The sequence below is a fragment of the Pseudopodoces humilis genome, chromosome 5 (genome assembly GCF_049639895.1).
Source record: "Pseudopodoces humilis isolate 2021_Gansu_Grassland_sample_001 chromosome 5, ASM4963989v1, whole genome shotgun sequence".
Taxonomy (NCBI): domain Eukaryota; kingdom Metazoa; phylum Chordata; class Aves; order Passeriformes; family Paridae; genus Pseudopodoces; species Pseudopodoces humilis.
The window spans coordinates 13,230,470-13,258,278 of record NC_142204.1 but is presented as its reverse complement, the minus strand read 5'-3'; the positions used below and the strand labels follow the sequence as shown (position 1 = coordinate 13,258,278).

The 27,809-nt window shown below is 48.0% G+C and overlaps 2 protein-coding genes across 13 annotated transcripts in view; both read right to left on the bottom strand.

The window, feature by feature from the left end:
- LOC106628657 (lactosylceramide 4-alpha-galactosyltransferase-like) overlaps positions 1–27,579 on the bottom strand; it is a 43,616-nt gene extending 16,037 nt beyond the window's left edge. The window contains exons 1-4 of one of the 11 annotated variants that reach the window (XM_088055552.1): positions 27,452–27,579; positions 16,995–17,108; positions 11,356–11,397; positions 6,600–10,759 (exon numbers count right to left, since the gene is read on the bottom strand). In XM_088055552.1, coding sequence (XP_087911678.1) covers positions 9,632–10,759; positions 11,356–11,364 — 1,137 coding nt within the window. In that variant the 5' untranslated portion in view covers positions 11,365–11,397; positions 16,995–17,108; positions 27,452–27,579 and the 3' untranslated portion in view covers positions 6,600–9,631. Of the gene's footprint in view, positions 1–6,599; positions 10,760–11,355; positions 11,566–16,994; positions 17,109–27,078; positions 27,262–27,356 lie in introns of those variants that run through there. The other 10 variants (XM_088055551.1, XM_088055550.1, XM_088055549.1 and 7 more) reach the window with 10 other exon arrangements.
- LOC148184278 (lactosylceramide 4-alpha-galactosyltransferase-like) lies at positions 533–11,376 on the bottom strand. 2 transcript variants are annotated; one of them, XM_088055548.1, is made up of 2 exons: positions 11,356–11,376; positions 533–3,011 (listed from the first exon to the last, which is right to left on the bottom strand). In XM_088055548.1, the coding sequence occupies exons 1-2, from the start codon at positions 11,362–11,364 to the stop codon at positions 1,875–1,877; spliced, it is 1,146 nt and encodes a 381-aa protein (XP_087911674.1). In that variant the 5' UTR covers positions 11,365–11,376; the 3' UTR covers positions 533–1,874. The 2 variants fall into 2 exon arrangements, with proteins under 2 accessions (XP_087911674.1, XP_087911673.1); XM_088055547.1 differs by lacking the exon at positions 11,356–11,376 and adding an exon at positions 4,709–5,133.
- Positions 27,580–27,809: the final 230 nt, after the last annotated feature.

The window sequence follows — 27,809 nt, the reverse complement described above, 5'->3', positions numbered from 1 at the left end:
CCAGAGAAGGGAACGGAGCTGGGCAAGGGGCTGGAGCACAAGTCTGACGAGAAGCGGCTGAGGGAGCTGGGGGTGTTTAACCTGGAGGAAAAGGAGGCTCAGGGGAGCCTTATTGCTCTCCAAAACTCCCTGAGGAGTCCAAAACACCTGAGGGTGCAGCCAGGTGGAGAGGAGGCTCTGCTCCCAAGGAACAAGGGACAGGACGAGCGGAAATTAATAGAATCATTTCAGCACCGCTATTAGCAGAATAATTTGGGTTGGAAGGGACATCAAAGATCATCTTGTTCCACTCCTCCTGCCATGGGCAGGGACACCTTCCACCGTCCCAGGTTGCTCCAGGCCCCACCCAATCTGATTCTGGACTCTGCCACGGATGGGGCAGCCACAGCTTCTTGCAGTAACCTGTGCCAGGGCCTCACCACCCTCACAGGGAAAAATTTCTGCTTGATATCCAATCTAACCCTGCTCTCTGTCAGTGTGAAGCCATTGCCCCATGTCCTGTCACTCCAGGCCCTTGTCAAGAGTCTCTCTCTCCGTCTTTCCTGTGCGTTCCCTTCAGGCACTGCAAGGCCACAGTGAGGTCACCCCAGAACCTTCTTTTCCCCAGGCTGAACAATCCCAATTGTTCCCTCAGCCTTTCCTCCCAGCAGAGCTGCTCCATCCCTCTGATGCCCTTGGTGTCCCTGCTCTGGCCTGGCTGCAGCAGCTCCCTATCCTTCCTGTGCTGGGCCCAGGGCTGGATGCAGCACTCCCTGCACCACGGTAGGTTCAGCTGCGATATGAGGAAAAAAATTCAGCGTGCTTAAGCACTGTGTGCCACTGGCTCCCCAGGGAAGTGGTGGAGTCACCTTCCCTGGAAGCACTCCAGAAAATGAGTACACATGGGATAAAGGCCACTGAGCATGATAATACTGGAACTGAAGGTTGGGCTCAATGATCTTGGAGGTCTTTTCCAACCTTCATGCGCTTCTAAGTTTTTATTTTTGTCCCTGGGGACACTGCTCTGAATCCTGCACCTGTTCCTTCTGTTGATATGGACATGTTATCCTCTGGACTTCCACAATGGGCTCCATATCCCAATCACAGGGACGTAATCCTCTTCACAGCACTGCAGAAACAGGCAATGCTGAGGCTCTTCAGAATGTGACAATGGCTGGTTAGACGTTGGTATCCTACAAGAATTACATCAGCAGAGCAAAACACTTTATAATTTCCACTCCTAAATGAACTGCTTTTGTCTATTTGTTTTCCTGAGGAGTCCCAGAAAAGTCATCCCACTGCTGCGGAACTGGAAACACTAGGAAACACCATTTCAACTTTTCTCACTTTAGAAGTTTAGAAGAATTTCACACTGAGAGGTGCAGGGATTTTAAATCCTGCAATTTGCATATCCTCTTCATGTATTTCTCAAGTCATAAAGGATCTTTGCCAGCCAGGGAGTTCTGTTCTGAGCTCCAGCAAACCCTGCCCTTTGGCACCTACTGGCAGTGGTTTACAAGCTGAGAAATGCCACAGAGAGCAAGCCAAGGGTCCTTACAGCTCCTGAAACATCACAAGGGGCTGCTCAGGCCGGGATCCACAGGAGGAGCCATTGGAGAAAACCAAGAGAGGACCAGCTGAGGGATGCTGAAGAACAAGTTCAACCTCCCTTGCAGCAAGAGGTCTCCTGAGGGACAGCAAGAGAGGCTGAACTCAGGTTCTGCTGTAAATTTGAAACTCAAAGGATCGGAGGCAGAGATCAGAAATGGTACAAAACCACAGAGCTGCCACGCAGAACACCTGCTCTGGGATCTAGAAACCAACTCTGGAGAATGTCAAAGGCACTCGGTTTCCCTTCAGTCTGGTGAACATCTCTGCAGCCAAGGGCCCTCAGGTCACACTGCACGCCTTGACAACTCTTCAGAGTCCCGTTTCATCTTTGTGTAGGTGGCAGGGCAGAACTGGGAATAGAGCTGAGCCAGCAGAGCCTGGGAGGGGATCTCTAACTTGGTCCCATGGCTCAGTTTGTTCCATACGTGCACTGCATAGGTGTTCTTCAGGAGTTTGCGAAGCTCCAAGGCACTGACTGGCTCAAACAATTTCTTCCAGTCCTGCCAGGGAATGGGATAAACAACTTCTGGGGCAAGAGCACTCACACCTTTGCAGCTCATGCTCTTGACAGTCTGGATGGAGCACCACTTCTTGAAGACACGAGTTAGGAGCTTTGGGCCCTGGTGGCCCCAGACCCAGCCATTGTAATTCTGCACAAAGTCCTGCATGCAAAGCTCCATGAACTTGTGTTTTGGCTTAAAGGACAGAAAGGCCCCATTCAGTTCAACGTCATCCTGAATCCCGAGTGCATCGGTGAGGTTCTGTAAGTCCTTAAGCACAATGAAATCTGTATCCAGGTAGATGCCACCAAACTTCCACATCAGGACAATTCTGCAGGCATCAGAGAGGACAGGTAAAAAATGAGGCTCCTGCTGCCTCTGAGGCTGCAAGTACCATTGTGCCAGAGGTGTTCCAGAAAAGAGGTCTGTCAAGTCGAGGGGCTGGATTTCCACGTTGGGGAAGCAGCTCAGCAAGGAGAAAGCCCAGTGCTTGGGTAAGGAGGCATTCTCTTTGGCCAAGCCTTTCATGAGCACCACGACTCTTGATGCTGGGTGCGCCCTGGCCGCTGACTCCACAGAGCATGAGAACAGGTAACTTGGGGTAGTTTGCTCTGAGGTCTCCACAAAAAACACACTTCCTGTAGAAGGAGAGGGCCCACCAGCAATGTTGAGGGAAGAAGGCACATAGTGAGCACAGCTGATTTCAGCAGACGAGCCGTAGGGGAGGCCTCTGCTCTTTGGGTCCTCCCAGATGCCCCAGTACAACTTGTGGTAGGCAAAGGATACAAACACAAAGATGAGGATAAACAGGGCCCAGGGCTTGTGGCTCAGCATGACCCTGGTGGGCTTTAGGAGGCAGCTGGGCATCCTGAGCATTCTCTCTCCAGCCATAGCTTGCTCTCCTGAGACAGCCATCATGATCTGGAGGGAAGGAAAGAAGAAACCTGACAGATGAGGCAGCAGAGTATGAGCCTTCCTTCACAGGTGTGTCCCTCCTTCATAGCAGTGCACAACAAACTCTGGGAATACTATCAGAAACCTCATGTGTCACCCTCTAGAACTTCAGGGCACTGTGACCACGAGACATGAGACATGAGACATGTACACAAAGCCCCTGGCAGGAGGAAATAGGAACGTTCCTTATGACCATTCCTGAAGCCCTGTCAATAGACACTGTGTGGAGCTGCTGCCCAGTGAGAGCTGGTTGTTATGAGGGGAGTTGTTTTCTCCTGATACACAATGTGTCCTTCCCCCAAACCAAACACAAGCCTCGGTCTTCCAGGCTGTTGACCTGTCAGTTGCTGCCTTTCCAAACCAACCACCTGTCCCTGCAGAGAGCTCAGCCCACTGATCATGGCACCGTAGCCAGGCAGGATGGACGGAGGGTGGGAAAGGAATGGATACAGGGCAGCTCTGGAGGCAGATGCAGACAATAAGGTCAAGAACTACCTTTGTAAAGGGACTTCCTAGGCTGCTACCCAACCTTGCACAGGCCACGCTGGCTCTGACCTGCTCAGCTCTCCCAGTGCATCCTGCTGGTGGACAGGCAATCCCTCCACACTCTTGCCCTTATTCCCTCCCTTCTTCTGCCAAAAGGGAGGGATGGAGTGGAAGAGATTATTAACGGGGCAGCAACAAATAGATAAGTCAGTCTAGCTCCATCCTCAGCGTTAGCATCAGCATTGCTGCCCTTGCTGCTCCGTAAAGTGAAGGGCAGCAGAAGCAGCACCTCCTGTGCCCACCACCAGGCTCCAGAGGTCAACAGGCAAGAGCACGGGAAGAAGAGCAAGAAAGGCTGTGGCTTTTAGGACCAGAGGAAATGGTCTCAAGTTATGCCAAGGCAGGTTAGAGTGGACATTACTCAGAATTTTGCTCCCTGGAAGAGTTATCAGGTGCCAGCACAGGCTGCCCAAGAAAGCGCTGGAGCCACTGGCCCTTGGAGGTATTTAACAGATGTGTAGGCGTGGCACTTACAAGTTCCAAGGTGTGGAACTTGGTTTAGTAGTGGACTTGGCAGAGTGGGCTTTGGGGTTGAACTCAAGCATCTCAAAGATCTCTTCCTTCCTAAGGATACCATCATTTCTCCTCCCTCCACAGGATCCATCTCCAAAGCCCCACGCTCCAGGACAGAAAGGTTCAGGAAACAGGAGAAGCTTTAATGCAGCAGCTGTAAGCAAAGTTGCAGAGAACGTGACAGAGGACTCAGCTGGCACAGCCCCATTTGTCATTGCCGCTTGATCACTGTGTCTGGGTCACACACGGAGCTACCCCTGTGGCCAAAAACGACTTGTCAGCCACACTGGGAGGCATCCAAATGTCAGAACATGGAGCCACCACTCTGCACCAGGCACTGGGGGACAGAGGAGAGGCAGTCAATACACAAATGATCAGCTCTGGATCCCCAGAAGGTTTTCTCCTCCCGCACAGAAATGCCAGCGTGAGCTGCCAGTGCTGCAGGCAGCAAAACCCAGCCCACCCTGCCTTTTAAATACCCTTTACAATCCACACCCTCCACACAACAGCGGGGTAAACCCTGAAAATTTTTAAAGCTGTTGAAGGCAAAGGGGGACAGATTTGGCAGAACAGAGCCAGTGCTGAAGAGAATGCAGAAAACTCACCTGTCCCATCTTTTTCAAGATTCCACAGAATTCCCTGTCCAGCTGAAAAAAATGTTTAAGAGATTAAAGTCTGTGAGGATGCCGGCAACTCTATGGTTTGGCATCCCCTTCTTCTGAAACGGAACAGTGAGTAGATGCAGTCAAAACACAAGGGTAAAATAGAAGAGGGTGATGCAACGCCATTTATCTAGTCAGTAGCTGATGCAAAGGTCACACAGATGCACTGAGAACAAACCAGTTAGTTAAAAAGTAATTTAAATAAAGAGGAGGAAATTGAAACCTCACTGTTACTATCCTTTAAGCTTTAGAGTGGTAGGTAAATGGATCGGGGCTTTTTTCCTCCTTTGCTAAGAATTCCCAGCACTCACCCTGCCCCTGGGGCTGCCACAATAAATGAGCTGATCCTTCCATAGAGCTGCCTGCTCCCACCCCAAGCCCTAAGTACAGAACACCCCCTTGGAAATACACTCTCTTACCTAATACTTTACTCGTTCACTAGGGAACACCCCCTCATATGCCAGGGACCTCATTGAAGGACTTTGCCACATTCAGGTGTCCCTCATCCTATGACAGTTCCCCCTTGTCCCTGTGATCAAGGGTGGCAGACCTTCCCTTGCATGAGACACGCCGGTACAGTCATAAATCCCTCCTTTATCAGTACAGCCACAAAATTTAGAGTTTACCACAGTTCCTCCTCAGCTGCCTGAAACAAATTTTGCTCTGTAGCATCCCAGACCCCTCTCCTCTCCCCAGATCCCTCCATGCACAGCAGCACCATGGACAGACTCAGGACAACTCTTGTACCAGCACAGGGACTCCACCACAACCGCTCTGGGCTACCGGATCCAGTGTTTCACCACCATTCCTTTCATTCTAACTTGCCACGGTTCAATCTGTGCCCATTGGGTCTCCTGCCATTGCTGCATTGGACAGAGTCGCTTGTGTCCTTTACCCACCCACCTTCAGTCAGGTGTTTGCACACCCTGACCACACAGCCCAACCTGCTCCAGTCCAAGAAAAGCCAGCAGAGCTCTCCCAGCCTCTCCTCATGCACCGTGTGCTGCAGTCCCCTTCTCACCTCAGTGGCCCTTTGCCGGACTTGCTCCAGTATGGACACGCCTCCCCCATCCTGGGATTCCAGAATCAGGCCTCCAGCTGTGTCTCACCAGTGCTGGGCAGAGATTTGCATTAGGGGTAGAGGACGAACCCACATCTATCACTGCCAACATCCTCAGTGACATCTTCAGCTTACCAGGTGTCTGCTGGAATCCCACCCAACAGACAGGAGACCAGAAGTCCAGGAGGTTCCTGGAGCATGTGGAAGAGAACTTCCTAACGCAGCTGGGAGGCAAGCCCTCCCCAGGGCATGTGCTGTTTGCAAACAGAGGAGCACTGGTGGGAGATGGGGTTGCCAAAGGCCACCTCGGATACAGTGACTGTGACATGATTCCATTTCAGTTCTCAATGAAGGGAGGGAGGGGGGCAGCAAAACCACTGCCTTTGACTTGTGGAGGACAGGCTTTGGTCTGTTTTCACCACCGGTTGAGAGAATCCCTTGGGAGGCAGTCCTGAGTGGCCAAGGAGCCCAGGAAGGCTGGACATGCCTCCGGAAGGAGGTCATACAGGTGGAGCAGGAGCCCATTCCAACGTGCTGTAAGCAGGTTCAGGGTAGGCTGGCCTGGATGAACAGCAGGCTTCTTCTGCTGGGACTCCGGGAAGAACAGAGAGCTCTGGAAGAAGGGTCAGGCAACTCAGGAAGACTACAAGGATGTCATGAAGTTAATCAGAGAGAAAACGAGAAAGGTAGAAGTCCAGCTAGTCAATATGGTCACCAGCAAGAAAGTTCCAAAAAATACTTTTCCAAACGCATTAATAACAAAAAGAGGCTAAGGAGATTCTCCATCCTTTATTTCATGCTGGGGTGGGAACATGACCTCCAGGGATGAGGAAAAGGCTCAGGTACTCAATGCCTTCTTTATCTCAGCCTTTAACCAAAAGCCCAGTTACCCTTGGCATATCCAGCCCCCTGAGCTGGAAGACAGAAGAAACAGGGAGCAGAAAAAAGTCCCCACACTGCAGGAAGAAGCTGTTAGTGAGTTGTTAGTGAGCATGCTGTGCTGCCCAGACATGCACAAGTCTAGGGAGATGTCATCTTTCCTCCTAAGGCTACGGACGGAGATGGTGAAGCAGCTCACAAAGCTCCTCTCTCCATCATTTATCAGCGTTTAACCAGGACTGCTTAACTGGAGAGCTCCTGGGTGATGGGAGGTTGGCCAATGTGACACCCATCTGTGAGAAGGCTTGGAAGGACAAGTGGAGGAGGCACAGGCCCGGCAGCCTGGCCTTGGTGCCAGGGAAGGGTATGGAACAGATTACCTGGAGTGCAATCACACAATGTGTGCTGCACCACTAGGGCATCAGGCCCAGCCAGCATGGGTTTAAGCAGGTCCTGCTTGACTGACCCAACCTCCTTCTGTGAACACCTAATGGATGGGGAAAGGCTGTGGATGTTGTGTACCTGGACCTTCAGTAAAGCCTTTGATTTCTGCTCCCACAATGTTCTCCTGGAGAGCACTGTCCTTGCAGCCCATGGATTTAACAGGTTCCCCATTTGCTGGGAAAACACTGCCCAGATGGCCAGGCCCAGAGAGTGGTGGTGGAATTAATCCAGCTGGCAGCGGGTCACCAGTGCTGTACCCAGGGCCCACTGTCAGGGCCAGTCCTATTTCATATCTTTGAGGTTCAACAAGGCCAAGTGCTGGGGCTACTGCCCCTGGGTCACAACTCCCAGCAGCTCCAGGCTGGGGAAGAGTGGCTGGGAAGAGCCCAGTAGGAAAGGACCTGGGCCTGCTGGTCCATAGTGCGTGCCCAGGCAAGAAGGCCAGTGGCATCTGGGCTGGGTCAGCAGTGGTGTGGCCAGCAGGACCAGGGCAGTGACCGTCCCCCTGTTGTGGGCACTGGCGAGGCCTCACCAATGTGAGGTGTGTCCAGTGCTGTGTCCAGTTGTGGGCCTGTCACTGCAAGATGGACACTGAGGGGCTGGAGCGTGTCCAGAGAAGGGAACGGAGCTGGGCAAGGGGCTGGAGCACAAGTCTGACGAGAAGCGGCTGAGGGAGCTGGGGGTGTTTAACCTGGAGGAAAAGGAGGCTCAGGGGAGCCTTATTGCTCTCCAAAACTCCCTGAGGAGTCCAAAACACCTGAGGGTGCAGCCAGGTGGAGAGGAGGCTCTGCTCCCAAGGAACAAGGGACAGGACGAGCGGAAATTAATAGAATCATTTCAGCACCGCTATTAGCAGAATAATTTGGGTTGGAAGGGACATCAAAGATCATCTTGTTCCACTCCTCCTGCCATGGGCAGGGACACCTTCCACCGTCCCAGGTTGCTCCAGGCCCCACCCAATCTGATTCTGGACTCTGCCACGGATGGGGCAGCCACAGCTTCTTGCAGTAACCTGTGCCAGGGCCTCACCACCCTCACAGGGAAAAATTTCTGCTTGATATCCAATCTAACCCTGCTCTCTGTCAGTGTGAAGCCATTGCCCCATGTCCTGTCACTCCAGGCCCTTGTCAAGAGTCTCTCTCCGTCTTTCCTGTGCGTTCCCTTCAGGCACTGCAAGGCCACAGTGAGGTCACCCCAGAACCTTCTTTTCCCCAGGCTGAACAATCCCAATTGTTCCCTCAGCCTTTCCTCCCAGCAGAGCTGCTCCATCCCTCTGATGCCCTTGGTGTCCCTGCTCTGGCCTGGCTGCAGCAGCTCCCTATCCTTCCTGTGCTGGGCCCAGGGCTGGATGCAGCACTCCCTGCACCACGGTAGGTTCAGCTGCGATATGAGGAAAAAAATTCAGCGTGCTTAAGCACTGTGTGCCACTGGCTCCCCAGGGAAGTGGTGGAGTCACCTTCCCTGGAAGCACTCCAGAAAATGAGTACACATGGGATAAAGGCCACTGAGCATGATAATACTGGAACTGAAGGTTGGGCTCAATGATCTTGGAGGTCTTTTCCAACCTTCATGCGCTTCTGAGTTTTTATTTTTGTCCCTGGGGACACTGCTCTGAATCCTGCACCTGTTCCTTCTGTTGATATGGACATGTTATCCTCTGGACTTCCACAATGGGCTCCATATCCCAATCACAGGGACGTAATCCTCTTCACAGCACTGCAGAAACAGGCAATGCTGAGGCTCTTCAGAATGTGACAATGGCTGGTTAGACGTTGGTATCCTACAAGAATTACATCAGCAGAGCAAAACACTTTATAATTTCCACTCCTAAATGAACTGCTTTTGTCTATTTGTTTTCCTGAGGAGTCCCAGAAAAGTCATCCCACTGCTGCGGAACTGGAAACACTAGGAAACACCATTTCAACTTTTCTCACTTTAGAAGTTTAGAAGAATTTCACACTGAGAGGTGCAGGGATTTTAAATCCTGCAATTTGCATATCCTCTTCATGTATTTCTCAAGTCATAAAGGATCTTTGCCAGCCAGGGAGTTCTGTTCTGAGCTCCAGCAAACCCTGCCCTTTGGCACCTACTGGCAGTGGTTTACAAGCTGAGAAATGCCACAGAGAGCAAGCCAAGGGTCCTTACAGCTCCTGAAACATCACAAGGGGCTGCTCAGGCCGGGATCCACAGGAGGAGCCATTGGAGAAAACCAAGAGAGGACCAGCTGAGGGATGCTGAAGAACAAGTTCAACCTCCCTTGCAGCAAGAGGTCTCCTGAGGGACAGCAAGAGAGGCTGAACTCAGGTTCTGCTGTAAATTTCAAAATTCAAAGGATCGGAGGCAGAGATCAGAAATGGTACAAAACCACAGAGCTGCCACGCAGAACACCTGCTCTGGGATCTAGAAACCAACTCTGGAGAATGTCAAAGGCACTCGGTTTCCCTTCAGTCTGGTGAACATCTCTGCAGCCAAGGGCCCTCAGGTCACACTGCACGCCTTGACAACTCTTCAGAGTCCCGTTTCATCTTTGTGTAGGTGGCAGGGCAGAACTGGGAATAGAGCTGAGCCAGCAGAGCCTGGGAGGGGATCTCTAACTTGGTCCCATGGCTCAGTTTGTTCCATACGTGCACTGCATAGGTGTTCTTCAGGAGTTTGCGAAGCTCCAAGGCACTGACTGGCTCAAACAATTTCTTCCAGTCCTGCCAGGGAATGGGATAAACAACTTCTGGGGCAAGAGCACTCACACCTTTGCAGCTCATGCTCTTGACAGTCTGGATGGAGCACCACTTCTTGAAGACACGAGTTAGGAGCTTTGGGCCCTGGTGGCCCCAGACCCAGCCATTGTAATTCTGCACAAAGTCCTGCATGCAAAGCTCCATGAACTTGTGTTTTGGCTTAAAGGACAGAAAGGCCCCATTCAGTTCAACGTCATCCTGAATCCCGAGTGCATCGGTGAGGTTCTGTAAGTCCTTAAGCACAATGAAATCTGTATCCAGGTAGATGCCACCAAACTTCCACATCAGGACAATCCTGCAGGCATCAGAGAGGACAGGTAAAAAATGAGGCTCCCAGTGGCGTAGAGGCCACATATACCACCTTTTTAGAGGTGTTCCAGAAAAGAGGTCTGTCAAGTCGAGGGGCTGGATTTCCACGTTGGGGAAGCAGCTCAGCAAGGAGAAAGCCCAGTGCTTGGGTAAGGAGGCATTCTCTTTGGCCAAGCCTTTCATGAGCACCACGACTCTTGATGCTGGGTGCGCCCTGGCCGCTGACTCCACAGAGCATGAGAACAGGTAACTTGGGGTAGTTTGCTCTGAGGTCTCCACAAAAAACACACTTCCTGTAGAAGGAGAGGGCCCACCAGCAATGTTGAGGGAAGAAGGCACATAGTGAGCACAGCTGATTTCAGCAGACGAGCCGTAGGGGAGGCCTCTGCTCTTTGGGTCCTCCCAGATGCCCCAGTACAACTTGTGGTAGGCAAAGGATACAAACACAAAGATGAGGATAAACAGGGCCCAGGGCTTGTGGCTCAGCATGACCCTGGTGGGCTTTAGGAGGCAGCTGGGCATCCTGAGCATTTTCTCTCCAGCCATAGCTTGCTCTCCTATGACAGCCTGGAGGAAAGGAAAGAAAAAAACCTGACAGATGAGGCAGCAGAGTATGAGCCTTCCTTCACAGGTGTGTCCCAACTTCATAGTAGTGCACAACAAACTCGGCAAACTCTATTAGAGACCTCTTCTGCTAATCTCTAGGTCTTCCTGTCTTTCTGAACGTGGGACACGTGCAAAAAGCTCTGGCAGGAGGAAAGCAAACAAGCAGGGAACAAGACAGAAAACCCAGCTGGCACAATCCCATTTGTCAGTTGTCCCGTGATTACTGAGCCTCTGTCACATATGGCACTTCTCATGTGCCAGAAAAAGGTTTGTTAGAGGCACTAGGACTTGAGGACAGAAGAGAGGCAGTCGATACACGAATGATCAGCTCTGGATCCCCAGAAGGTTTTCTCCTCCTGCACAGAAATGCCAGCGTGTGCTGCCAGTGCTGCAGGCAGCAAAACCCAGCCCACCCTGCCTTTTAAATACCCTTTACAATCCACACCCTCCACATCAGAGCAGGGTTAACCCCGTAATAATTTCTTAAGCTGTTGAAGGCAAAGGGCGACAGATTCGGCAGAACAGAGCCAGTGCTGAAGAGAATGCAGAAAACTCACCTGTCCCATCTTTTTCAAGATGCCACAGAATTCCCTGTCCAGCTGAAAAAATGTTTAAGAAATTAAAGTCTGTGAGGATGCCGGCAACTCGATGGTTTGGCATCCCCTTCTTCTGAAACGGAACAGTGAGTACATGGAGGAAATAAAATGTGGAGGATGTGACATCATTCATCTGTAGTAAGTAGCTGATGCAAAGGTCACACAGATGCACTGAGAACAAACCAGTTAGTTAAAAAGTAATTTAAATAAAGAGGAGGAAATTGAAACCTCACTGTTACTATCCTTTAAGCTTTAGAGTGGTAGGTAAATGGATCGGGGCTTTTTTCCTCCTTTGCTAAGAATTCCCAGCACTCACCCTGCCCCTGGGGCTGCCACAATAACTGAGCTGATCCTTCCATAGAGCTGCCTGCTCCCACCCCAAGCCCTAAGTACAGAACACCCCCTTGGAAATACACTCTCTTACCTAATACTTTACTCGTTCACTAGGGAACACCCCCTCATATGCCAGGGACCTCATTGAAGGACTTTGCCACATTCAGGTGTCCCTCATCCTATGACAGTTCCCCCTTGTCCCTGTGATCAAGGGTGGCAGACCTTCCCTTGCATGAGACACGCCGGTACAGTCATAAATCCCTCCTTTATCAGTACAGCCACAAAATTTAGAGTTTACCACAGTTCCTCCTCAGCTGCCTGAAACAAATTTTGCTCTGTAGCATCCCAGACCCCTCTCCTCTCCCCAGATCCCTCCATGCACAGCAGCACCATGGACAGACTCAGGACAACTCTTGTACCAGCACAGGGACTCCACCACAACCGCTCTGGGCTACCGGATCCAGTGTTTCACCACCATTCCTTTCATTCTAACTTGCCACGGTTCAATCTGTGCCCATTGGGTCTCCTGCCATTGCTGCATTGAACAGAGTCGCTTGTGTCCTTTACCCACCCACCTTCAGTCAGGTGTTTGCACACCCTGACCACACAGCCCAACCTGCTCTAGTCCAAGAAAAGCCAGCAGAGCTCTCCCAGCCTCTCCTCATGCACCGTGTGCTGCAGTCCCCTTCTCACCTCAGTGGCCCTTTGCCGGACTTGCTCCAGTATGGACACGCCTCCCCCATCCTGGGATTCCAGAATCAGGCCTCCAGCTGTGTCTCATCAGTACTGGGTGGTGGGCAAGAATCATGCCCCATGACCTTGCAGGCCATGTTCCACAGGCTGTGGGGACATCCGCTGTCTCCTGGTCAGCTTGTGGTCCTGAGGACACCAGGCCCTTTTCTGCCCTGGTGCTTTCCATGAAAATGCTGCCTTTCATTTTCATGGTCTTGCTTATTAAATTTAAAAGCCATGTTAAGCAATATAGGGCTTGAAATATGCAAACAAAAAATGTGCCCAAAAAAACCTGCAAAATATTCAGAGACGCCTCACTGTACAATTTAAACCCTGTTATTGAAATATCATCAAGGATCCCTTGTTCCAAAACCAAAAGGGATAAAACAAAGGAAGCAGACACAGGGCTGCTACCACAGATGATCTCGTAACTCCACCATGCAAGCACTGCCACCAGTCTGCTGCTCCTAGATGAGCACATGCTCACGCCTACTTTTAGTGCACCCTGCCCTGAGCAAAGTGCTTTCCTGCCCTACGTGACTATCTTCACTCATATTTCCTTGGTAGCAAAATCACAGACAGCAAAAAAGGGGAACAGCCCAAACTAGATGATAATTGAATGACTGACTGATGGTACAACATGAATTGTGCATGAAGCAAATTAATTTGAAGCCAAAAAAGCATCCTGCATTCCTGCAAACCTTAACCTTTCAAAGTGTAATAGCAGATATTCAAAAGTCCCTGAAACCTGGCAAATCATTCCTCATGAGAAAAAAAATTCATTATTGAGTGATATTATTAAACATTGTATGATCTACATGACAGTTCAAATAGTGATAACAAAAGGAAGAAATTAATTGTAAAAATTTTTTAAGGGCATGAATTTAGTGATGTCAGAGAATGAAATGTTACATTCTCACTTTGCACTGAAAACAATTAGGATTGTTCCTACATAATTACATTAGAACTGTGTAATTCTCAGAGCATGAGTTCTGCAGAAGGTCTCAAAAATTCCAGGCCTAAATCTTACTATACAAACAAATGTTATAGCCAGAGGTGATCAGATGATTACAGGAAAACTATGGTTGTCCATATCGCAGAAGTGCAAGTGTTGCTTCAAAAACAGAATACAAATGGAGGATGTCAATAAGGACTTCACTATTGTTTCCCTTCTAGGATTTAATTGATACAACTTATACCTATGTAATTAGGAAATTTCACCTATGAAGCTGAATAGGCCTGCAAATTAGAAAGAAAATTACAGGAAAGATGGTGCAAAGAGATGATCTAACTATTAGCAAATATATGTGTATCTTTAGATATGTAATATACTATTAACTAAAATGGATTTGCAATGTAATTTCCGTTGCACCTCAGAACATGTAGAGAAACTGGCTAGAGATGGTTTTGCATCTTAAGCTGGGAAAGATGCTTTGGTTGATCCCAACATTTTCAAGCAATAGCTGTGCCCTCTTGTGGTCAAGCCAACTTTCATTCATGCAGTTCTGGTCACTAAAAATATCCTTCTGGATTTAAGAAAAGTACTGTTGGTGTAGCAAAGCAGCTTTTGCAGCAAGGGACCCAGCACTGGAAGAGTTGAGCCTGGGGCTGGCTGGAGATCTGGTAGAGATCAGCCAGAATTTGTCATGAACACCCACTCTTCATGGGCTTATTGAAAGTACACCATGGTATAGTTCAGAAAGAAGCTTCACTTCTTTCTTTGTTTTATTACTCTTGTCATTGTTGTGTATTTTTATCAAGACTTCAACTACTTTATGGTAGTATATAACTATATATATATATATAACCATAAATAAATAAATATATACACACTTTTATATAACTGTAAAAGCTATGTTTGAATGTACATCCAGCACAAACGCAGCAACACAGCTCTAGTTAGCCTTGGAAAAAGTGTTTGCACCAGCCCCTGTTGTCTTCAGTGGAACAAAACAAATACCCTTGAGATTAGTGATGTCCTTTCAAGCAACTGTGTGGACATAGGAACTGAAAAACACCTAAGGAGCTGTTTGTAAATTTGCTACAAATTTGGTAACAAAAAACAGACAGGAGGGAAAAAGGTCCAGCAAAGTACTGCTGCACACCTAGGTAGCTGCTAAAAGTCTGGAACAATAAATATCACCCATCACAAGCAACCTGATAGAGTACTTTGGGGACCCACCAAAAAACAGCTGAAGATCCTAATTTTCTCCAGATTTACATTACTAATGAAAGTAGAAGAGGTGAGATTCGACAATAGCAGCATTCAGTATGTGACTTTATAGGCATAGAGACACCAAGGTGCCCAACAGGCATGTATCCACCCGCAAATTCCCCTAGTATTTAGGGGAATTAGATTTAGCATTTTACCAACAACTTTAGAGCTCCTTCCTCTTGAACTCTGAGAAGATGGCAGACCAAACACGTGTGAAAATTTGAGGTAAGAAGAGAGCAAATATTGTAAATGTAGTATATCAAATCAATAAAATACTGCAGCTGAAGGCATAGGACATTTAAGGCATTTGTCTCTTAACTACATCTTCTGTATTTATCACAACTTCACCTTTCCAGAATGAACCCTGCAGTATCCAATTCACTTACAATGGGTTTAGAACTAAATTTTCTCCTGAAATAAAAGAAAGAAGTATAAACACCCTCTTGTATAGCTGTAATGAAACGATAGACAGACACTCTGTGGGATAAGATGCATCAAAAGAAAGCCACAGCAAAGAGTCAGAGAATGAGATTAGCAAGTTTCTACAACAAAAAGTAAACAGATTGTGGGAAGAAATGATATGGCAGCTTTGATAGCTGCTGATTCCCAGATCACTGTACACAAAGCAACCATAGATATGATGGCATCTCACTGAAGCTGTCCAGAAAAAAGTATCTACAGGCTCTGTTATTTGCAAGAGAGAATATCAATGACGGACTTAAGAAATGACCCCAAACAGAAAATCAGGTAGCCAGACATGGCAACATCATTACGTTTCAATCACCTTCCCTGAATACAATAAGCAGCAACCCAAGAGGAAGGGAAAATGGTCAGTAATTCTGTTACACTTGGACAGTCAGAAATTTGTGGGATTTGGTTTGTTAAACAGGACCTGACTCTCATGAATGTGTGCTGGCTGGGCCAGGCCCCCTGGCTGGTCATGCTCAGTATGATCTGTTCCACAGCCTGCCTTGGTATCAAGGTCAGGCTTATCGGCTTGTGGCTCTTCAGATCCTCCTTTCAGCCTTGTAGACACGTGTCACACTGGCTAACCCTCAGTCTTCTGGGACTTCCCCAGTTCACTGTAGTAATGCATTTGAACAGCTTGGGCCATGATGTGCTCCAGCCAAGCCGTATTTAGAGTTTATTATCAGACCCTATAGAATTTCTCAAGGTTGCTGAGACATAAGCTGCTCTAAAAATAAGAAAGAAGAGGCTGAAAAACAAGAAAGCAGGATCACAAGAGTCAGATAACGGGGGGCGGTTGAACACCTGTAACCAATCCTGTGCCCCAAGGGGTGTGTGTGGACAGGATAGGGGCACCAATGAAAAGATGCATGATTGTGTGAACAGTAGTTTTAGAATGTATAAATAGATGTGTAATATAAACAATAAATGGCTTCTGTGGAATCTTATTGGTTCATTGTCCAGAGGTCCTGAGCTCCTGTAGTTCACCAGGGGTGCCAGTAAATGATGGAGAGCAGCTCGTCCACCCTCTCCCTCAGTTCCCTTGAGTGGATCCCACCTGGTGCCACAGATGGTGCAATTTTAAGTGGAGCAGCAGGTCACTGTCTCCTCCTGGATTACAAGGGGGCCATCCTGTCCCTTTCTTCTGGCTTAGGGGGCTTGACACCCTGATAATAACTAGTCTTTCATTTAAAGACTGAAAGAATGAAGGCATCAAGTACCTCAGCCTTTCCCTCATCCTTGGTGGCAATGTTTCCCCTCACATGCAATAAAGGATGGAGAGTCTCCTTGGCTCTATGTTATTAATGTATTTGGAAAAAAAAAATTGTTATCTCTTGTGGCACTTGACAGATTAAATTCTAGCTGGGCCCTTGGCCTTTCTGACTTTCTCCCTGCATAACTTAATGACAGCCTTGTAATTCTCCTGAGCCACTTACCCCTACTTCCAAAGCTGGTAATTTTTTTATTTTTTTTTTTTCCCCTTGAGTTCAATCAGAAGCTCCCTGTTCACCCAGGCCAGCTTTCTTCCCTGCTGGCTTGTCTTATGGCACATTGGGCTGGCCTGTTCCTGTGCCTTTCAGATGTTCTTGGAGAACGTCCAGCCTTCCTGCACCCCTTGCCCCTCAGTACTGCTTCCCAAGGGACTGCCTCAACCAGCACCCTGAACAGGCCAAAATCTGGAAGTCCAAGGTAAAAGTTTTGTGACTCCATTCCATACTTGAATGGAAAATGGAGAATTGAAAACTCTCCTTTCAAGACCACTATGCCCAAGACAGACTCCAACCACCACATCTCCCACCAGCCCTTCTCTGTTCACAAACAGCAGGGCCCAGCATCCCCAAGTTCTTCTTACCTGTAGCCAGATGCAGATATTAATTCTGGGTTGTTTCAAAGTAATCTCTGAACTCCCAATCTCATTTCCTAACGATCTTCTGTCTCTGTAGCAGGCTTCATGTTCTTTCTGCAACTTGAAAAAATAAAAAGGATTAATAATATTGTTAGCTTTACTATCTTTTGGAAATTGTTTTCAAACAGTGTTTTCTATAGTCTCAGACTTTAACTTGCCAGACCTTGTGTGCCTACTTCATTTTCTCCCTGGTTATAGATGCCATTTTGAAGCATGCTTTATACTTCTCATACCTCTGCCAGCATATTACAGGATGCTGTTTTGCTTCATCATGATACACAAATTTAAATGTCAAGATCTCAGCTTGGGCTGTAATGGCAGGGTGCAGCTGAGTCACTGCCTTCTGCAGTTCTCTCTTCTGGACTCTGCCTGTTCATCTGAGTATCAGGAATGATTATAAAGCAAAAACAAGAGATCATGAGCCAAGTGAACAAGGGAATGGTCACAATCACTTGAGAGAGATAAATCTGAAGTACATGTAAAAGACTAATGGGATGATGTTCATAAATGGCATCTCCAAACGGAGCTTGGGGAGAGCTTTGCTTCCCCTCTTCTCTCCTGCTGAGGACACACCAGCCCTAGGCAGAGCTCAGTCCCCAGCATGTTTCAGTTAAAACAAGGAACAGAAATTTCCCACAAGAATCTCCATTGTACTTCAGCCATCTCAGACTCCACATTTTGGGAGGAGGGAGATAAAACAAGGAGAGTAACAAGGGGGGAAAGAGCCCTACAGAGCATTTCTCCTTACTGTGTGTCCTGGATGCCCCCAGCACAAGAGCTCCTAGGAGCACAGAGAAAATAACCATCCTTCAGTCACTTCCCAGGAGACTAGATCCAGGATTGCTTTCCTGAGCCTTCCATGCTCCTCTTCTCCTGCACTGGCGAGTTCTGCATCTCCTGCCCCAACCTTGGCTTTCCCCTTGAGGTCCAGCACCCATGTACCAGCTAACCTTCATGAGTCCAAGGAGAGGAGACATGGCATGAAGGAAGCTGTATAAAAGCACAGTTTAATTGAAGGGCACTGTCATCAGTGTGACAGTGCTTTTCTCAGAAGTGCCTGGCTCTTAATAAAGTTAAAAACCCAGAAATATTTCACAAGGAATATATTTTTTGAAGAAAAAGATAAAAAAGTTGTCAGAAAGATGCAGAACATTTTAGTGTCTCTTTTACTTTAGTCCCTGTTTATCTTTGGGTAAAAGTTTGTATAATTTAAAAGAAATAAAATCAATATAATCCAGCAGTAAAAACAGAAGTTCTGTCAGACAAACCAGAAATGTGCATAATCTAACAGAACTATATTATGCCTCCTAAAGAGAGCTATGGGTCAGCTTAGTAATAGAATTTTCCATTTCAGATTTGTCTCACTGTATTGGGAATGGCCAAAGTAATGACACAGACTCTCTTCTGGTTGCACAAGAGAGTGAGTTTTAATATTCCAGATCTTCTTTTATAGACAAGTCCAAGAAGGTCTGGAAAGGTAAAACCATTATTGGTCAGTAAACTAACACATCACCATCATTGGTCAGTTGTGTACACCATCCCTCGACCTTCTCTTGCAAGGAAACAAGAAATTGACAAACACCTGCAAGGCTGTCTTCTGTCTCCAAGGATTGTTTTGATTCCTCCTTATTTCCTTGGCCACACTTCTCAGGCCAGTCTGAGAAAGTTATGTGACTTGGTCTCCCATGGACACTGTGCTTCCTGCTTGCTTTTTTGCATTTAGCATCCATACAGACTAATCACTCTTCAGTTGAAAACAAGAAGCAAACTCTCTGCTGGGAATTTTTTTTTCTCATTTTCTTTCCCCCTCTGTTGAACAAAAGCCTTATTGTTTTCTATGACTTTCCCAAGACACCTTCAGCCTCTCAGACTGGCCACTTTGGAGTGTTTCTACACTACCTGACACATCACCTAGCCAGCAGCCCTGGGAGCAGCCACCTCCTGGTTAGCTGCCCTTCCCTCCAGACCCTCTGCTTTTCTTGGGTCTCTGAAAGGGTAACACACACTTTCTGTTCTTACAGCTGCAACAAACAGCAAGACCCCACCATCCTGTGGAAAAGAGAAACTTTGGGGCGTGGACAGTCTGGGACACGGCAGAGACCTCTATAGTCGAGTTAGATGTTAGTAGTTTATTTCAGGTTGTGGGTGAGAGAGCCCTGCTAGGAGCCAGCAGATGAAGCTCAAAGCAGGCTCAGAGGGAACAATACAAAACGGGGTAGAAGATGAATACATGATTTTAGGACTTAAGATAGCTAAGAAAGAGAGTAACAGAACAGAAGTGAGAGAGCCAGAAAAAGAGGAAGAAGAGCGCAGAAAGAGCAGGAAAAAGAGGGAAGCAAGAGAGAGAGCTCTCCTTTACAATTGCTTATATAATCTATACATTGAATATTCTATTCCTTCACTAACCAATCTTTATAAGTATATTAATACAGTAACATTTGTGTGCGGCCTATAGAAATCACTGCTTTTGCATATTTTTAGTTATCTCAGGGGTACTTCAGACCTTTCCTTATAAGGCTGAGGAGAGGGGTCTCAGCTTAGTTTTATTGGGAGAAAAAATGTGTTCTGGCATACCAGCCTGGTTTCTTTGAATTATTCAAACCGTGCTATCATTTGTATTTCTTCCTTAGCCTTTCTGGCTAAAGAGTCATATTTATAATTTCTTTCTGATTCTACCTTTCCAACACCTAGCAGCTTCCATGCTTTCTTAAAAATGTTCAAGCAGTGGCAGAGTATGCTGTTCTGGACAGCTGCAGTTTTGGTGTGCAATGGGCTGGATTTGCCTAGTTTGGAGCTGGTTGGAACCAGCTGGAATCACAGCCCCTTTCCACACAGGTGAGCCCTGCAGCCCCTGGCTCCTCAAACCCTGCCAGTTCTGCCTCATACAGAGTACTTTGCAATGTTTAAATGCAGCCAACTCCCTAGGGTTTTTTTTAGTTCCTGTAAGGGTGAAACTTGGATTTGCATGTTGGATTACCAGCTGGTGAGCTGTTCTTCAGTACCTAGTGCAAACAAAACTGATTTTAGAAGAAATTAGGTGGTGAGGGTTACTGACTTCCTGAATGACTCATATCTTTTTTTCCTTCCCTTTGTGGTAACACTGATTTCCAAAAGGTACCCGTCCAATTTTTTAGAAATTCTTAAAAGAAGGAAGATGAATGATTCTAAGTGCCATGTCATCATTTACTGACTTGAATGCAAAGGACTTGCCAACAATTTTTTGACAGCTTCCCATCCCATATTTTATTATTTGCTTAAACCTGTCAAGAGCTTATCCCAAGCATCTCACTAGCACGTACCAAAGGGCTCTCTACCAGTTAAACAGGAAGATAGGGACATCCCAGCACTGCCACACACCTCTCTGAAGACTTCTCAGAACGCAAAGCTTTGTGTTGCAACTAAACCAGCTTAAGGAGAAGTTGCCAGCAAAGGAGGGGATTACCTCAGTAATGCAAGGCAGAAAATTTGGCCTACAAAATAAATATGAAGCCCTCCTGAGGGTTTGGTTTCCACAGAACAGATGGACTGAAGCACATCTGTGAGGGATAGTAGTTAGGAGCACTACTGCTCCCTCAGCACTTCTCCCTCACAAACAGCAAGGAAATAGCAATGATTTGCTTTTTTTCAAAGACACTCCACTGCTTAACAGGAAAGAAATATAGAAGCATCTCAAGCAGTAAATAGGCACAGCAGGTTCCAACAGCTGTTTCAGCAACAACGGTGAAAGCAGCAGGGAAAGCACAGGGTCCTCTGGGCCACTGCAAACACCTCTGAAGCAAAAGCTCCATTTCTTCCCATCATGTCTGATGAAGTCTCATCTGAAGCTACACAACAGCTGATGGTGTTGCACCCCTGAGGTTCCATCCAGCACTTTCGATGGAGGAAACAAAGAAAGAGGAATGACCACAGGCACAGGAATGACTGCCACACCAATGCAAACACGCAGCTGTGTTTGCTTGAAATTCGCTCCTGTTTTTACCTTAGCAGGTACTTTGTGACTGCCTAAATGGCAAAGCAAACATTAATAAGTTTCCTGGCCCTGTCAGAAAGAGGCGCTTTAAGACTTTGCTGGGACAACAGAGATGACTTGAGAGCAAAGAGGTATCACAGCAACCAGAGACAAGAGCCAGGTCCTCCCTCACCAAACCCAGGCTGCCCTTCTCACAGGGCCAGACCTGTTGAGTGCTTTTCCTGTGGCACACAGAGCAAGGAATAAACTTGTTTGTTTTTTTAAATAAGTCTTTCTTGTGGCACTTGCTGTGCCCAACCGTGTGCCACATCCCAGCAGCAATCCCAACAGGCACAAAGCAACTCTCACATGCTGCCAGAGCCCCATCCTGTTTCAGCCCAAATGGTTGGTTACTCACAGCTACAGCAATGTGCTGTTGGCTCAGGCAAGGCACAAAACATCCATCCCAGAGTTTCCAGAGGCAAACAGGGCTGCAACCCACTCCAGGTGATGTAAGACAAGCTTAAGGCATTTCTGCACAGGTCAGGTGAAACACCAGGTTTAAATGCTTTGTTAAATATGGTCTTGATATTGATTCCAGGATATTTTCCCAGATTAACATTAGAAAAGACCCAGAGTCTTTTTCCTGCTGCTTCATGGAGAAGGTTAAATCCATTATTCCATTCCTACCTGCCAACCTTGCTTTTGTTTTTCCCAGAAGGCAAAGATATTTTTTTTGTTTTTAAGCTTCCCCTTTAAGAGCCAATGGAAACATTAAATCATAAGAAAATACAAAAAATCTTAAAATTTCGAACTAGAATCAAAGCACAACTGTCAAGGCAGTCTTTTAAATAACATTTGGTACACCAAAATTAAACATACTAATCTTGGATCTAGAGCTAAGGCAATTTAGAAATAAAACCAGTGGGTGTAATCCCCAGCAAATATATTTGGTGTTAAGGCATCCTTAACTGAAATTAAAAAAAAAAAGCTGCTGAAAGTTTACATAAATCAGTTCCCAGTTACTGTGTTTCAGAGCAGCTATAGACAGGCATTTTCTTCCTTTTGAGCACAATGAAAATTCAAGATTGCAAAGCTTTCATCAAGAACAAATCAGGAAAAACCCTCCTAGAACTACAGACTGCACAAATTGTCAGAGCAAAGCATGTAGGTTCTTTCCTCCCAAAGACCACAGACAAAACTGCACTGCACCTTCTGCTTTTACCCCTTTGCTCTTGCCAGTCCAGTATGTTTGCCAAGAGCAGAAGTAGGAACTCTGAATTGCTACCACGTGCTGTCGAGAGCTGTGGTCAAGACCAGTCTCTAGAAATACTTGGAATGAGACAGCCTGCAGCAGAGACATGGGCTCAGGACTCGTGTTTGCATCTGTGCTTCTTTGGTGAAGGCCAGTCTGTGTGAAGCCATTCCTGCAATCACAGCCTAAGGGGGAATCACAGGGCCTTTCCCAAGGTTCCACCAGGTACTGTCCTTGCCACATTTTGAATGCCTTGACCTTTTACACAGCCTACACAACCTAAATTATAGTTTCCTGTTCATTGAGGAATACCAAAACATATGGAACGTGGAATACCAATAGCCTGCTGCCAATACATATGGAACATCAAGAACTAATGCAACTTTCTGCACAGTTCTGTTCACTTCTGTACACTTCATGAGAACTTCCCATTTGGATTTAGCTCAAATAGGGCATATCAGAATCACTGGTGACCTCCTTGAATGCATCCTTTCAAAATTCCATACTGTTCATGCTCCACATGGCACTCACATAGAGAATTCACCTGTCTGATCAAGTGCAGAGATTTTTAACTCTGAAATTGTGACTGCCTGCGCAAACAAACACAGGGCTGAACTACTCACGGGAACAGCTGGAACTGTACAGGGCAGGGTTAGGGTGGGTTTTGGTAAGAGGTTCTTCACCCAGAAGGTGCTGGGGCACTGAACAGGCTCCCCAGGGATTTGGTCACAGCACAAGCCTGAGAGAGTCCAAGGAGCATTTGGATAATGCTCTCAGGCACAGGGTGGGGATTGTTGGGTTGTCCTGTCCAGGGCAGGGATCCTTGTTTGTTCCTTCTCACAGCTTATTCTGTAATTCTAGTCAAATAGAGGGTTGGCAGAGAAATGTAATTTCTGCCCTGCAGCTTTCCCAAAGCCTTCCAGGTAGCTGTGCAGGTATGAGCTGCCCGCCCTGGGGCCAGGCCACCAAGGTGTGGGGCAGGAGGACCCTCTGGTGACATGTGTTCCTCACTATTCAGGGATACCTGGGATTACCCAAAAAGCCCCATGAAGATGAATTTTCTTAACATTACGAAATGCTGTTGCTAGTCTTAAGACTACTTGTTGAAATAAATGCAAGGTCCTACATCTTCTTGCAAGGATTTCGTATGAACTTGAGTGTTTCTTAAGTAAAGGTTCATAAACACAAAACACTATGGCTTGATGCCTTCCTCAGATTTCTGAGCCTATTTCATGAATGGAGAGGTAATATTTACTTGCACCTGTCAAACAGGACAACAAAGCAGCAAAGCCTCAGCAGCAGGTGCTGCACAGCTGGCCAGCCCTCCCTGCTGCAGAGCACAGCATGCCAGTGACGTGGGAGCAGTAACCTGCCTCCCAGCTCAAAAAGGCCTGCAGTAACCTGAAGCCCACCCCCCTATTTTCTTTTTTTGAGCCTTCATCCACCCCCTTCAGGCTGGGCTGTGGCCTCCTCACTTCCTCATGGCAATTGCATAATTCCCCAACCCTGTTCAGCTCAACACGTTCCTCCCTTCCCGCCACCACAGCCCTTGAGCCCAGCACAGGAGACACTGGGGAGCAGCAGCTATTGAAGGATGGCTTCAGGAATCAGAGGTGACCACCAATCGACAAACCCCGAGCTGTGGGACAGGACAGAAGATGGAATTGCACAACAGGGAGAAAGCTGCGGTAGCTCGCCTTCCACCCAAAAGCACACAGGAGAATCAGTCTCAGCACTCTGTCAAGGAAAGTTTCCCAACACTTTTTTTTGTAGACCATCTTTTGGGTCTTCTTTACTGAAAGGAGCAGCTTTGTACCTCACAGCTTTTAGTTTTCAGGAAGCAACTACCTAAACCCCTCATCAATACTTAAAATGAAAGGGATGGCAGAATTTGGCTGAGTAAAGCTGCTGGAAAGGGCAAAGAGACAAAAGGACAGATGCTAGCAGTGGGCAAGCTGGGAAACTGATACAGCTCCTTGCCACCAACAGCTTCCAAACAGTAGTTTCCTGTTACTGCATTTCTGTAGGAAGCCATGCAGGCTCTTGTGTGCCGGGGTATAAAATTTAAGACTAAACAGTGCTTTAATTCTCACAGCTCAAGAGAATACTGGCACACGGCTAAAAAAGGAGCTGCTCTTTGGTGGCATATCCGAGGAGACCATGAGAACGCAGAAGTCAGAAACTCCACCTCATCAGGAAGTGAGAAAATTCTGTTAATTCACAGATCACTGCTAACCACAAGGAAAGATGGTCTCACAGCCAACTACATGTGGATTTAGGAGACCTCTGTTTATCCAAGGAGCAGGTCACTTAGAACTGAATCAGGAAGTATCACCTCTGATTTGAAACTATAGTGAAGTCAATATCTAAGGTTCTTCAAGGATCTCAGGGGCTGTTCTTCTGTCTCACAAGTTTCCTCCTATGAGTATTGAGGAAGTACTTTCCTATCTGACAGTGCAACTGCAAGGCTGAACTTATTACAGATTGGGAGACATTAACCTTGCATAGACAGGAGGTGTTATGCAATTGTACAAAAAAGAGAACATTTCCCTAAGAGAAAAATCTAAATAAACATAAGTGTACTTAATCCTTCACTGACAGGAGAGTGGTTGGTTCACAATGCCATAATCTGAAGTTCCACCAGACCTCATTTAAACTGTCAGGCAGAGTTCCCAGCCCCAGTTTAAGATAATTGTAAAAGTCAGTAAAGACAGTGAAGAAGTAAGTTACAAGAAGTGAGTTGATAGCGTATCACCAGTTTCATAGTGAAAGCACCACCCAAAAGATCTGCTAATCTGTTCTGTAACCTGAACAACCCAGCAATTTGAGGAGTTTAAATGTTAATTTGGTCAGAAGTAAAACACCACCCCCACCCCACCACGATGAGAGCAGAGAAAGGAACCACAAAGCCAGAAGATACAGTCCAAGTTTTTGACAAATCTGGGAAGCACAACCCTTAGGGAGCTGAATAATAGCACAGCTATGCAGATTTACTGGGGGGCTGCGAGTAAAGACAAGAGGGGTGTCCCCAGTCTCTCCTGCCACCACATACTGTAACTTGATCCAAACCTTTTGGTGGTTTGGAACCCAGGGCACTGACAGCAAGGCATATCTGGCACATGGGTATCCTGCACAGGGAACAGGCACGTCTGCGTGGTTTCTTATGGTGACTTTGACTGGCACAGAGGCTTCTCTGTATACTAGACACCAAATGAAATGAAAGTAAGATGGAAGAATTACTCATAAGCAGCTTGTGCAAAGTATCTACTGATGACAAAGCCAAGGCTATGGTTGATTGCTGCTAGGAAGTGGCCCCACTCCCTCCCTCCTCAGGCTCTTCCTTGGTGCTCCTCTGAACCCGCTGTGACCAGCCTTGCTAAACCTAAAGCAGCAAAAGGCTGCTTCTGCTGAAGGTTTGGATGTTCTTTCTTGTGGCACAGGTGCCAGTGAGACACACACAAATATTGGCACAGAAAGATTCTACTGCAGGCAGCCAGGAGGCTGCATCCTTGTGGTGTCACTGAACTTCAGTGCATGGCAACTTGGCACAATGATGTCCCTGAACAGGAAAAACTTCATTAGAGCCACCGCTGGATAGAGGGAGCAAATGCCTCAAGTCAGTAGAAATCCCATGAGAAGGAAACCTTGTGGCACAGGGACAGCTGCTCCCTGAACTGCCCACCTAAAGCTAAACCTGGCAGGCAGACTGCTTTTCACTCAACTTCATACACTCTTTCCCTCAAGGGCAATGGCCATTTGTGTGCTGCCAAAAAGGGCACATGAACAAGAGAAGGGCATTCACAGGTGCCTCACCAGTCAGGGCTTCCTCCTACAGAGCGACTGACTCGAGATGCTACTGGGATTGCTACAAAACTCAGACGCAGGGGTATTTGAGTTTCTTGAGATTTGCTCCTTGGCTTCCGTTGTGACAAACCCCGTGGATAATAGTTCAATACCGGTTTCTTTAGAGTTAAGAAACATCCAGTCTATTCTGAGAAACTTCTCACGCTTTAGAAAGCAATATGTTCACTTAACCAGGATGGTCCATTTTTAGCCAAAGCTTCTAAACTCGTCTTCTTCCAGCAGCATTAATAGTTTTGGGTTACTACACTTACAAGAGTTCTGTATTTATTTTTTTTTATGCCTCTTCCTCCTCTCCTACAGTTCTATTGTGAATCTCCATCTTTCTTCCTCAGACCTTATCCCTGTCCAGACACCGACGTTTTCCAGAGCACGTCTGCCCGGGAACACGGCAGCCAACTGCACCCTCCCCGCTCACCAGTTCTTATGTCTTTCCACCCTCTCAGCCAAGTCAGACCTGTTAGTCACCACTGGCAGAGCGGAACGCCGCTTTTCTCCCTTCCAGCTGACCCCTTCCTCTTCGTCCTCCCGCTGCTGCCATCCTCCCGGACCTGCCAGAGTCCCACCAGTGCTCCTGGGGCAGGACGGAGCCCCTGCAGCCTACGGCACAGGCGGGCACGGCGTGTGAGCTGCCACCCTCACTCGCCCCTTCGCCGCTGCCCCCGAGAGCGCTGCCCGGGCAGCACAGACCTCACAGAGGTGCGGGGGACCCGAGAGGGGCTGCTCTCCACACCCCGCGGCCAAAACGCCGCCGCCCCTCCGGGAGGGAGCGCCGAGAGCTGCCCCGCGGAGCGGCGGCGGCCGCACGGAGCCGGCCCGGCGCTGCCGGGGTCCCACTGCCGCTTCGGCAGCACGGCCACTCCATCTTCACCTCCCCCGCGCAAAAACACCTCTTTCCCCGAGCGGGACGCGAGGGCCAAGCCGCCCAGCCTTGGAGCGGCCGAGCCCCGCATCCCCCGGCTCACCTCGGCCGAGAGCGCTGCTCCGTCCCGCAGCCGCGGTTCCGCCGCTCCCACCGCCGGAGGGGACCAAGATGTCCCTCCCGGGGCCGCCCCCCGGGTCCGGTCAGGTCGGCTCGGAGAGACCCCTCGGGAGGGACCCGTCCCTTCCCCGAGCCCCGGAGCGGCGGCGGCGCCCTCGGAACAGCCCCACCCCCGGCACTGCCGCTGTCGGCCGGGCGCTTTCGGGTTTTTAATTCCCACTGTACCACTAAAAATTACCCTACGGATTTTTATCCCCCCACCTCGCTCTCTCCTTCCCGCTTCCAGGAGCTTGTGCTCTACTCCGGGTGGAGTAGATGTCCCCCGGGTAACCCGAGCCGTCCCAGCGCAGTTGTACCTCTGTTGTCTCGCCCGAGTGGCGATGCGCGGCAGGGGTGACCCACCCCGGCTAGAAACATCCCGACCTCAGGGGCCGCTAATTACGGACGGGAGGAGGAGCAGGGGAAGGCGGAAACTTCCCACACCTGTTAACGCCAGGGGAGATCGTTTACAAAGCGGACGCGAGTCACGAAAAATGGGAAGCTAAAATTTTTAGGTTAACAAAAAAAACAAACAAACAAAAAAAAAAAAGGCAGCCCGCACCTCAGCTGCTGACGTGTTGCAAAGCAAGTTTCAAACAACGTACCCTCAAGCACGAGGAACTTTTCTGTTAAATGATTCCTGGCAATGATTGTTTAACAAGTTCTTAATGAGCA